The sequence below is a fragment of the Strix uralensis genome, chromosome 6 (assembly GCF_047716275.1).
Source record: "Strix uralensis isolate ZFMK-TIS-50842 chromosome 6, bStrUra1, whole genome shotgun sequence".
NCBI classification, from domain to species: domain Eukaryota; kingdom Metazoa; phylum Chordata; class Aves; order Strigiformes; family Strigidae; genus Strix; species Strix uralensis.
In genome coordinates, this window is record NC_133977.1 from 22,394,686 (window position 1) to 22,407,832 (window position 13,147).

The following is a 13,147-nucleotide window of genomic DNA, read 5'->3' on the forward strand; positions in this document are numbered from 1 at the left end:
GTACATGTTTTAGAAAACAAATCAAATTATGGGAACAGTTACTCAGGCTTCCCCCCCTCCCCCCCCCCAAAAAAAAAGGCAATCTGAAAGCGCAGTGCTCCCAGTCAGTATTTGAATGCAGTACTTGTTAGAGAGGTAACAACCATAACAGGCATACACTGTTCATCAACATGGCAAAAGCAAGTTTTTTAAAAAACTGCATGAGCTTTAATACAGCGCAAAACAAGTATTTGGGTTGAAATGTCATTCCTCTACTTCCTGCACTGAATGAAGTACAGTTTCATTTATGACCATAATTAAACCATTAAAAGGTATGAAAGAAGTACAAGAGGGACGGACATTTCACAGTAGAATCAATGGGCAAAATAACATGCTCCAGCAACTAATCCCACAGCTCTGCAGTATTTGAAGAGTGACTGCTCCCTAAGCTAACCCAAGCCGTAGTTCCTTCACCTCTACATCAAATTTATGAGATGACTCCTGTTCCTTCTTTTCCAGACTTACCACCTTCTCCCTCTGAATTGTAGGGGGACAACCAAGACAGGCAGAAACCTCCTGCACTAAGTACACAACAATAGAAATAGTAATGTGTGACTTTGGGAGATTCACTGTCTGAACAAAAGACATTCACGACATTCAGCTGAAACGTACTAACCAGAGCCCCGGTGGGATGCTCACCCACACCACACCAACACTGGCACTCTGAGCTAAGCTGTGCCCTCCCAGCTGCCAACATAAGCCCACAGCACCACAGAGAGGTACCCTGCGGGAGCCACCTAAAGAACTCTGCATGTGTAGAAAAGGCATGTATGTACCTTCCTGATAAGTAATCCCTCATAAATGTTTCAGAGAACGAGCACACAAGCAGCCAGCAAACACATACTTCAACAGTCGAAGGTCATTTGCACACCAAAGCACAGTTCAAATTATTCTGAAAGTCTTAAAACATCATAGCCCTGGGTTAAACGCCTATAATAGGATCCACAGTTTGAGTAAGGCTTTTCTTCAAGCCATGAACTTAATGACAAAAGCAGATGTGTCACTGGGTACATGTATTGACACAAGTCCCCCCACTCCTTCAAATTAACTGAAAACACAGGCATTCAAATCACTTGGAAGAACAACACTCCAATAAGGTATTTTTGTAGAAGAACCAAATTGTACAGATGCCCATGCAGTTGGGATGCTGAAGCAGCCTTTTTTTATGTGCCATGCAGATACTGAAACACTGATCAAACAGATCAACAGAAATAAATCATATATTCACCACAAACTTCTCCATATACACATTTGTGGAAAAAGAAGCAATTATATTTTACTATGAGTAGGAATGTACAAACTCTGAGAATTTCAATGAGCTTGCAAAACCTAAGAACAAGATTTTCCTGTTTGCAAAATAACTTATATTTGCAACTATGCCAAGAAACCCACTGCATTCTCTTCCACTATATACTGCTCCCCCTCCACATGCACATATGCTTAATTTTCACATGCCTCCTCTCACACATACTTTTTTTCCATCTTTCACCACTCCCTACATTCTCATTTGAGCAGAACCTGGAATTAATTACTCCTTTTCAAGTATTTTTAACACCCTATGTTCCTGTAGGCTGAAAGTTGTGCAAACAGTATTGCAGCTATTACTAGGACCGGATCTGATCTGACAGCAACAAAACCATTCTTCCGCTACATGCACGAATATAGCTAGGCTGGAAAGACAGAAGAAACCTACCTCTTCAGCAATGGGGCCACAATACATAACTATCAAACATTTCTCAAGCAGAAAAATAAGTTGAGTGGATGAAAACTTTATAGGGACTTGCATAATTACGCCATATTTGTAATAGCAGCTACAGGAGTTGGCTATATAAGAAAAAAAAAATATTTTAGCATTTTTGGCCAAGAAAATAATGTGATTTTCACTTAAGGTTTGTTTCACACTAAACAAACACAGAAAAATAGAAGCCATGATCTCTTTTCACACACTCTACTAGATATCGCTAAGGTCTAAAAGCCAGCATATTTAACCACTATGCAGCTTCACCAGCACCACTGACAAAGCAAAAGACTAATGAATCGTTATAATTCTCTTACAAGAGTAATGTGAAAAGAGCTATGAGAAAAGAAGGACTCAGAAAATTCAACTACGCAGGATGATAATGTGCTTGCTATCAGCAACAGCTGGTCACCACTTTTGAGCACTTCCAGGATAAACATGAATTTCCCTCAGACCTTTGACCCAGCATGTGCTGCTGAGCAAACAACCTCGGGCATTACAGGGCTGAGTTGTTCCCTGCATATTTGCTATCTTGTTTTGCTTTGTTTTTTAAAGATATATTTTATAGACCTGCTTTTCAGGAGGGTAACAATGCCAGCTGAAACCGGCAGAAGCTAAGCACATTTAGCTCAGTTTGAAAAAATGGTTTTCGTCTTCACTAAAATGGAAACAACACTCAGTCTCTGTAGCAAAGTCGACCATTCCTGTGGACGTTATCTCATGCTCATCATTCCTATTTCCTGTTCCTTATTTCTTAAAAAATGTCCAAACTCCTTGAAAGTAGAAAACAAATGCAAAGAATACAGCTGAAAAGTAACCTAGAAGTTCCCTAGCTGACAGTGAAATCCAGTGCAGGATCCATACGTGTTACCTTGGAGGGACTCAAGTATGTTTTTATGCTATAGACAGCATCTACACAGGGTCCATCCCATGAACCCCTCCCTCTTGCTTTTGTTCTGGATCCTACAGACCTTCTCCCTTCCAGAGTCAAAACATCCTCACACACATTAGTACAACTGCTTAAAGGAAATCAATATTAGGAAATTACATATTTTTAGATGCAGTTTTGTAAGAGGAAACAAGAAAAAGAGCCAACACTCCAACAGAGCCAAAAACGGTCAGTCCATACTAGCAAATGCTCCGAAAATCACAATGTAAGAACCAGTACTTTTTGCCTTTTGCTATCATTTTGATTTAAAAAATCTAATCTCAGGTACTTCACAGCAGAACACATCTGGCCTGCTCTTTAAACTAAACCAACATAACTGCAATTCTCTTTTCCAAAGCAACAGTTATGGAATTCTCAAAATGGTCTTAGAAAACATGGTACTTGTGATACCTTAAACCCGAGGGAAGTGCGTTTTACCAAGAATACAATACATTTTATGGTAAAGTTGTGAAAGAAGCTTTAATAACCTATGGAGTTTAGTTCATTTATTTTTAATGTACTGAATAATTCCCTTAAAAATGGAAGTGAGACTTTTTTTTCCACATTCATGTTTACTTTTCTAGGATATATTCTTCTGCCATTACTTTCAAAGAAGCAACTTGCTTATACATATCTCAATCAACAATATCCAAGGCTAATAAATGAATTATTCAATGTTTTCCAGACCATTCTGTATACTAGTTTCTTCAAATATTCCTGTGCCTCTTACTGTACCTACCCTTGCTAAATGCCACTATGAGGTGTTAATTTTCCATCTAATACTTCACAGTACAGACCACCATCTGCTCATTCAATAATGTGGATTTTTGCTTACTTGTTTTTAAATAGCCATTTACCCAATACGCTCATCTCAGTCTTGTCCTTTCTGCAGAATGTGTCCCTAAAACATGGCATTTTTATAGTTATGGCTAGAATGATTCATCCAGCCCCAGGCTGGTTCTGAAACATTTAAACAACAGCTGATTTTAAACAGCAGTTCTTCTGAAATAAATGAGGTATCTCCTAAGAAAACTTAACAGATTGCATTCCTTACAAAACTGACAGTTGCTCTGGCACACACGGAAATGTTTTTGGGTAGAGTTTAACAGAGGAGAAAAGAATGGCCATGCTGACTGGTGAACAATTTACTGCTGTAACATGCCAGGCAACCCAATATACTAATTTGGGAAATGTTCTGTTTTATTTTGTGGTGAATCCAGACAGCAACAAATTAGATCAGTAAACCATTCTTCTCTGCTTGTTATCCTTTAAGAAAAAACACTTATGAGAAGCCAATCTACCTGTCCAGTTTCTGCAAAAGATTTTGTTATTTACAAATTACCATTAGCAGCATTAACAACATACACTACACAGAGAATTGCACTCATCTTAGCAAGCCCCATAACAGTGATTTTGTGCTCCTTTTCATTCCTAAAGAAATAATATCACTATAAATTACATTAAGATTTTTGGATGAAAGAGCCTAAACAACTGCAGAATATTGATTGAAGGGCAGTCAATAGTAATGAGACTTCTCACAAACTTAAATAAAAATTGTTTCATTAAATAAAAACACTTAATTTGACAGTCATACTACAAAGGTTTACATTTGTCTTGTACAGTTACAGATCGGATCCATCAAACAGTCCAGGTGCAGACTGATGTGGTTAGCCAGTATTTCTGAAGAAGATAAAACACAAACTATGTATTATTTCCTGTCACAGTACAAGACATTTTTCTACTAGATTGTAACAAAAAAAGGGATTAATTAGGACTCTACAGAGGTGAATGGTATTTTTAACAGTAGGCCATACAGTACATGAAACTCCACATCTGGATGAAGATGGATCCATACCTGATGTTAGGGTTGCCTTATGGTTTATTCTTTAAGTATATGCCAGCTTAGAGTCATCCAGGTAGCACAAGAGTGAAATTGATACAGAAATTGTAGCATATCTTCCAATAATAATTCTGACACAGCTGTGCCTCAGTGCCCAATACTACCAGTACATCTCATGTCTCTGTGCACACCTGTTTGAAAGTTATTTGCTGCATTCAAGACCTCAGAAAATTTGGAAAAGGAAAACAGAAACCAAAGGAAAACTATGTCCTCAAATAAAAATGCTAAATCTTAAGATTCCAGCTCACTGGTAACGTACAGTGCTCCCTTTAATGTCCCTGTTGCAGAACTCCTGGCACGTCTGTTCCAAATCCTGCTGCTTTGGAACAGAGCAGAACACAGAAAGCAGGCCTTGTGCTGTGCATGCTACATCCTTCAGATGCTTGAATGGTTCACTCCACACCCCTGCATCTTGATCAGTATTTGCTCTGTCTCCCTCGCTTTCTACCCTTCTGTAGCTGATGAGGTCACATTTTAAGTATAAAGAGCACCATAAGATAGGGAAGCAATGAGCTTCCAGCAGCTGTCTGCCAGCTGAAGCTTTCAGGATGCCAGTGCCACAGAGGGCCTTGATTCTTCACTCAGCTCCAGCCCACACAGCTGAGAACGGGGGCAGAGCATGCACGCAGCACTGCACGCCCCAGTCAGCACTTCATCTCTCACTGCAGGAAGGGAACTGCAGAAAAAATTGCTTCTCCAGCTCACTCCCACCTCAGGTCTTAGAGGGTAAATGTTCATGCTCCTCAAACGCATTTTACCCCATCCAACTTACAACTACAGTTCTCAAACCAAACTATATGTGAGACTAAGAGGGTATAGGATGACTTCTCGCCCCCAATATTTAGAGCAAACACTGTGAAGGACTACAATTCCTTTTCACAATGGAATGCCTCACGGACAGTTTCATTGAAGGCTTTATATCAGACATGCACACAGACACGTCTAGATCACCCACCTGTGCGTGTCTACATCAGCTTAGTTTGAAAAGCAAGAGAATAGCTGCTGGTCTTTCCAACTGTGAGCCCTCCCCCCCAATGCTTTTCTGCCCAGTCTTCGGGCATCATTAGGCACAGCTGTCAGGACCCAGAGCCCCTGCTCAAGAACACAACTTGTCAAGGGGAATGCTTTCCCTTTGTCCTTAACTCATATTTTGTGCAGTTCATTAGTTTTCACTCACTCGGGTAAAGAGAAAAGCCTTTCCCCTCCTTCCTGAGATAAAGGTCTGTCCTCGCCTGCATTATGTTATTTTGTTCCAGTTACACTATTTTAGCCTTGCTAGTTTTAGAGGATGCAAGATTAAGTTTTTGATCTGTTTCCGAGACGTGTCTAATACTCTGGCAGCAATACAGCTCGCTGGGCTAGCATATGCTGTGTTCATCAAGGGCTGATGTAAATCCTAATATTATTTAATAAGAACTACCTGGTATAAATTCCATCCTTTTAGAAAGGGATGAGTACAACAGACTTGGACCAGAGGAACTTAAAGCAATTTTGGTTAATTGAGCCATCATTTATATTTTAATGCTCTTGGAATGGCTTGGCAGGTCCGTGTTTTACACAGAGTAACAACTTACAGAACACCCTTCTCTTTCCAAACACACAGGCCGAAGAGAGAGGAATTTGTGCCTCCACAAATTTCGACTCACATCTATTGAGACATTTAAGAAAGCATAAGCCAGAATGCTTCTAAATGTGTAATCACCTCCTCCTTGTAAATGTTATGCTCTGGCAACCGCACCAAAGACATGGTACCTTTTACATTAGAAACTGCTTCATCAATCAGGCTCAGCATACATAAAAACAAAAAGCTATGCAACTAAGGAGTCGTATCAGGTACAAGCATCTTCCAGTAAGAGCATAACAATTTTATGAGCTGTAATTGAAGCTGATAGCCTAGGCTGTTTCTCAGAGCTGGAGTCTGCCCATAAGCCCATTTATCATCACTGCTGACAAAAGGCATATGCTATAGTCCTTACTCATGGAGGGCTCCCACTAGCACAGCAATGAATTTTGTTAATTCTCAGTAACACCAGCATAAGAAAACACATCTACCACAGGGTTACGTAAGATTCTATGCACTTACAGGTGACCATTGAAAAATAACCTGAAAAGTATATCACCTCTTGAAAAAACAAGTTCCTCAAAGGGATGGAGGACTGGGATAAGAGGTCTGCCACTTACGGTGTGGGAAAGCTAGCTTTACACTATGAACGTCTGTCACACCAGTTAACACTGGAGTGAAGCTCAACCTGTGAACTCACACAGCTAACAGCAAAGGACTGTACTGTAGCATATCTTTCCTGACACAGCCTTTTTAGAGGCACCTGGACTAAACTATCCTAGTAGAAGCACATTTTTGTTGTATGACCTGACTTCACTAGGGCCTTGCAGGGTCTGCTCTTTTTCTACAGTGACAGAAGTGGTTACACTAGTGCAACTTCCTAGTGCTTATCAGCTCAATGCTCCGTTTCATCCTTCTTGCCTTAGTAGAGTACTGCAAGACTAAGTGCACAATTTTTTCCTGTTCCCTTGAGGAAAACAACCAAAAAAAAATAAAAAAAATAAAGATGTTAACCTCTTCTTTTCCACCTGCAAAAACAGGAGTCAGATAGTAACAATTATACGATAGTTTCCAATCTTTTGAATACCTGACCTGTAAACCTGTCAGCTGTGTGTCTGCCACTGATAACCCACAACACAACTCAAACTTATCCCTGGGAAAAAACTTACATTCTGCAGTTTAACTCCACCTACAGCAACTCCACATTCCTCCCCCTTATGCAATGCAAATTTATTTTCTCACTTCTTTCATCCATGATATTAGTATGATGGATCTTCTTAAAAATCTTTCCTTTACCACTACAGTGAAACTCTTGAACTACTCCTCCCTCCTCCTTCCCAACTTCATTTGCTCCTGACCTTTGCCTCCGCACATCTATCTCAAACATAGACAAACTCCTCTACTATCACAAATTAAGAAAGTAATCAAGCATGCTAAGCAGGTTATCCAAGAATAGCTTGCATAGACAAAACCAGAGACACACAAGAAAAAAAAATACTACATGCAATAAGGCAGTAAGGACACAGTCTTCAAAAAATAAAAAGGAAAATCAATAATAAATCTTTTTTTAAAAAATTGACAGAAGCACTAAAGACCAGCATTATTAAAGCACTTAAATCCTGAAGGTGTAAATATGCACTGTTATTAATTCAGTCTACCTGAAGCTTGAATTACACTACACCACTTCTGCAAGCAGAAATTGTTATTTTCCACTGCAGACCAGCATAATCCAGCTCTTTTGATGCTGGATCAAAGTGTCTATGAGCACAAGCCCTCAGTCAACACAGAAGTACTGGCTAAATACCACTCAGGATGCACTGCAGCAGTACAGCAATGTCAGCAGCCCTGCTGACCTAAGGCAACTTTGTTATGTATTGATATAACAGCTCACAGTGGAGATATGCAGTATCAGCAAAACCTGTCACAAGTAAAAATTTCAGTAAAATACTGCAATTTTTAGGACTTTATGGCTGCTAATGGTCAGTGCAGTATTGACATAAAGTACCTATCCACAGCTTTCAACCACACAGTTTTTCAGCTGATGAGATCTTGATTGTTGATAACTACAATCTCATCCTTTTTTGCCTTAAACAGTAACAAGAATCCTACATTAGTTCAGCTCCATACTTCTACTGAAAATAACATCAGAATTATTTGCAAGTAAAGGAATACACAAATTTAGGTATTCTTGGGACTTGAGTTCTAATTCAAGACACTTGCTTAAATCATTGTGAATTACAATCAAAAAGGACTGGAACAGACCTGCTGGACATCTTACATGGAATTTAGCACTTCAACATGTGATTTATATATATTCTATATATAATTATACATAGGTGACTACAGTCACTATATATAGTAAGTAGCTTGCAATAATATAATAGTAACATATTTATAATATATGTAGCTAATATGTATATATTTCTAGTGAGTGTAGTCCCCATTGACAGATGCTAGATGCATTCATGTTCTCCATCTCAGAACTACTTAAACTTTAACCACATTACTCCTATAGCTGTGCTGTCCTTGAGTCTCAAGCCCCTCCAAGTTAAAAACCTTCTTCCAGTTTGCAGACAAAACGCACTGCTGTTGTGCCAGGACCCTTTCACAGAACCAGAACCCCCTCATTTTCATCATATTGGCAGATTAAAAACAGAACAATCTTATACAGGGCAACAAATCCAGCTCTCCTAGAGATGCATTAGCCTTTTCTGCTACCCGATTCACAGTGCTTGACAATGAACCGGAACTGTACACAGAAATCCAGGCAGGCTGCCCTTAGTACCTCCAATGTTAATGCTCCCCTGATGCACATTAAGATTGCTTCAGCTGTCTTGCACACCCACAAGCCATTAGCAGTCCATTTTCAGTCACTGTGAATTAATAAAGTTTTTCTCCTCTCCAACTGACAAACTTTCCAACTTTTCTCACCTGAAAATATTCACAAAGAGAAATAAAATCCTGTTACTAGCCCACTCAGTACTATTTACAACTAAAGTCAAAGCAGCTGAACAGTCATCTACCCATACTGTTGGGAGTTAAGTAATTCCTCATTAGCAAACATGCCATTAGTAGCTAACACTAATAAATGAAAAGATTGCCACTCAAAGCTAACATGCAATCCACAGTATCCTGTGACTAAGAAAAAAGGTGATCAAAAGCAAATACCACGTTTAATCAAAGGCTATTTCAGCTGTACCTTTCTTTGTCACACTTCCTAGACATTCTCCACCCTCATCTTTACAGAGGATTTTCACAATGCTTAACACTAATAACATAATCTGGTGTGAGGAAGAGGAACCATTTCACTTAAGAACCACTTAAGTGAGGCAAGAGAAAAATTACACATCATTTAGTTTGTTTTACCAAGCCTTGCTCCAAGCCACAGACTGAAACAGCCCTTGAACAGAATTCAGGTAATTACACCTTCTCTCATATGCTTGTTTCTCCAAGGATTGACTGATCTTGTACATGTCTGTTTCAATCTGTTTCTCATTCTGTAAAACTGGGGGGCAGAGGTGTGCTCGGGTTGGCAGATTTTTTTCGAACGAGAGTCCCTGCCAGATGAGAACCCAAGTGTCACTTTTAATTAAGTTTCAATGATGAAATGGGGTTTGTGTATTTTTGGCAACTACTTAACAGTGTTCACACTCAAACTGTAACTGAGCTTTGAAGTTAGCATCCATCTGAGAAGAAGGGGTAAAAATAAATACTTCTATCTGACTAAGATAGCTGCACATAAAACCACTTTTGCAGTAGAGGTAAGACACAGACCAAAATGCAGTTAGGAATGCAGAGGTATTACACTCCTGAGAACAAACTACTAAAATTCCTGCTGTTACAGATAATGGGCAGCATACAGGCATTAGACATACTTGTTTCTCAGTAGGAGACCTCAGTATGACCTCCATTCCCATAACTTTCCACCTTCACCAAGTATCTGGACAGCAGAAACTGTTTGTTCCACCTATAAAGAGTCAAGCTATTTAGAAACTACACATGGTTTCTGTGGAACAGGCCACACAAATTGCTCAGTATTAGTTCAACACCACTCATTTTTATCTGATATAAACATGCAGCCTAACATGGCTTCAAGTTTCCCCACCAAAACTCCTGTTTCATAAGACAGAATTTACACAAAATAAGCAAAACACACCTCTGTCCCTATGAAAGATAGTTCAGCAAGTTTAATGTCTTGCTCTCTTACAGCCACACACTACTACTTACAAACAGAAAAATGATGCTTAAAGCGACTATAACATCCCTGCGTGATGTAAAAAGCTTCATTCCAAAAATACTACCTAGCAGCTACCCAGGGTAACGCTAAAAATCTTTATGCTAAAACTCATGAATAGATTTTAAAAATGACCAAGACGTCTCATACTCACAAGTGCACATCATCATAAAACGCGGTTTCTCTAGCCTGGTTTTGTCTCTATTAGAGACCCTTGCTTCTCATGAAAGCCTGGATTCAGAAAGTCATGTCAAGGCGTCTGGCTCTGCTCTGTCCCCAGACTTGGATTGCCTGAGGAAGCACTTACTATACATACAATACAGAACTTTCATGCTAATAATCTCTGAAGCATTTCAGCCAAATATTACAGACTAGCTTGAATACTGTGACCATTCTTGTGTTTCTACTGACTTCTCAGTAATTGGCTGTCTGCATATTCTGACACATTCTACCAGTATTGACCATACAATGGGAAACTAACAAGCCTCAGGCACTGCTTTCTTAGAACTGAGACAGATGCGAGTAATCCTGTCAAGAATTAAGATAAAGGTCTCTGAAAAGGAGCTCACAGATTTGTATTTCATTCTTCAGGATACCATCGGTCATTTTGTCTTCTAGATGGAAGACAGAATGTGGGCATTTTTGATTTCTACTCCTTTACACGCTGTAATTTTTATTAAAACACACAGAACACAAGCTTGAGCAAAACGGGCCCACAGCACTTTTAAGTAAGTTTAGCAGCTAACTTTATGAAGGATTCGACTTCTTTCCAGCTTCCTTCTCCCATTAACTCTATGGGGATTACGGGCTTGTCGTCCCTTTAACTAAATCTAAAAACTTGGGGAAGCGACGTTTATTCAGTAACAATACCTTATACAAGACACACTCCGTCCAGCACAACTGGATAGGGTGGGGTCAGGCACTGCTCAGATATGGTCACAAAGAGGCAAGGATCCTGAAGATGGGCAAAGGAGCCTTACTTTGCTTTCTGAATTTCCCCAAAGAAGTTCCTAGCTCTCACCCGTATGCCACCAACATTGATTTATTTTTCCCGACTTCCTTGTACCACCTCCCACCTGCACTCCCGGGCAGGTCCCGTCTTGAACAGCAGCCCCTGGGTTACCCGAGGCCGGGTGCGCACAGGAAGAACCAACCCGAGAGCCCGGACAGGCACGGGCGGAACAGGTCGGCGCTGCCTCGGGAGCCCGCCCCGGGCTCCAGCCCCCCGGCGCCCCGCTCCGCCCGGGCCCCGCCGACACAGCCGCCGCCGCGGCGGGACACCGCTGCCGCGGCTGAGGCAGGAATGTTTCCCAGAGGGGGCTGCTGCTCGCTTCCCCGCCTCTCGCCCCGGCTCCCCGCAGGCCAGCGGGCAGGGCGGGGCGGCACCTCGCTCCCCGGCACGTTCCCGCCGCTCCGCCCGGGCGCACGCTGCCGCCGGGCGGCCTGCGGCGCCGCAGCACCCCAGGGGCCGCGGCAGGTGCCGCCCCGTCCCTCCGAGGGGTTCCCCCGCCGCCCCCCCCCGCGGGGCGCCCCGCCCGGCCCCACTCCCCCCCAGGTGGGGGACTGGTGGCCCCGGCCCGGAGCCAGGAGAAGTTTCCCGGCAGTGGGAGGGAGAGGAGGGTCGCCGCGGGCGGCCCGGGACGGGGCCAGGCGGGGCGCGGGAGCACTTACAGCCGTTTCTCCTGCGGCTGCAGCTGCCGGTGCATGGCCAGGGAGAAGCCGAAGAGGCTGCCCGGCTCCCCGCGCCGGCTGATCACGTTGGCCGTGTCCAGGTTGAAGGCGCCGGCCAGCCCCGGCTGGAGGAGCAGGTAGAAGAGGAGCGCGGCCGCCATCTGCTCTTGCCGGCCCCGGGAACCTGCTGTCGAGCGCCGCCGCTCGCCGCGCTGAGGGCGCCCGTTGTGCCTCGCCGGCTCCGCGCGCCGTGACGGAGCCCGCCCCGCCCCGCCCTCCGCCGCCGCGGGCTGCCCGGCCCCCGAGCGGCAGCTCCCCGCCGAGGAGCCCCGCGCCCCCGCCGCGGGGGCGGCGGGCACGGCACGGCACAAAATGTCCCCGGCCTGGCCCCGCCCGCGGGTCGCCGGCCGCTTCCCGGGGCCCGCAGGGGGACAGCGCCTGCCGCGCCGCCGACGGGGGTGTCTTTGCTCTTCGCAACTGAAAATAGAGCCTTGCCGGGGGCGGGTCACGGCCGCAGGTGAGGGCCGGGCCGCGGGCAGCGGCGGGGGAGGCGCAGAGACCCCCCCGCGGGGCACGGTAAGAGCTGGTACCGGTCTGGGTGATCCTCAGCGGCACCGCAGGGTGCCGACCCTGGGCGTAACACCCTGCGGAAAGGCTCCAGGGTTGATAGAGCTCTGGCCAGCATGAGCCCAGCGTACAGGTGCTTCTCATATTCAGTCTGTATTCCCCAAACAATATATCCCTAAGGAAAAAAAAAAATTAAAAAGCATATGTAGCTCTGTTTCCCAGATTTTTCAGACAGCACATGAGGACAGAGACTCAAGAGTACATGGGTCTCTTCCAGCATCTCCTATCTCTGAACAGATCTGAGAATTCCTTACCCCTATCTTTTAATTGTTTGAAAACAATATGTGGGTTTGGATCCCAGATCATTTTATCTCACGCTTTCACCCATAACTCCGAAAAGGTATTTGCAGGCATACGTTAATACACTTCTTGCACCTGAGAGAGAGGTTTTAGTCTGTCTGTAACAGAGTCTCAGTTTAGTGCTCTGGTTTAAGGAAGTAGATGCAAGG

General features: G+C 43.3%; 1 protein-coding gene across 3 annotated transcripts in view; it reads right to left on the minus strand.

Moving 5' to 3' along the window:
- ITGA6 (integrin subunit alpha 6) overlaps positions 1-12,301 on the minus strand; it is a 45,056-nt gene extending 32,755 nt beyond the window's left edge. For 2 of the 3 annotated variants that reach the window (XM_074873212.1, XM_074873210.1), the window contains exon 1: positions 12,072-12,301. In XM_074873212.1, the coding sequence (XP_074729313.1) occupies positions 12,072-12,232 (161 nt within the window). In that variant the 5' untranslated portion in view covers positions 12,233-12,301. The remainder of the gene's footprint in view (positions 1-12,071) is intronic. The other variant, XM_074873211.1, reaches the window with a different exon arrangement.
- Positions 12,302-13,147: the final 846 nt, after the last annotated feature.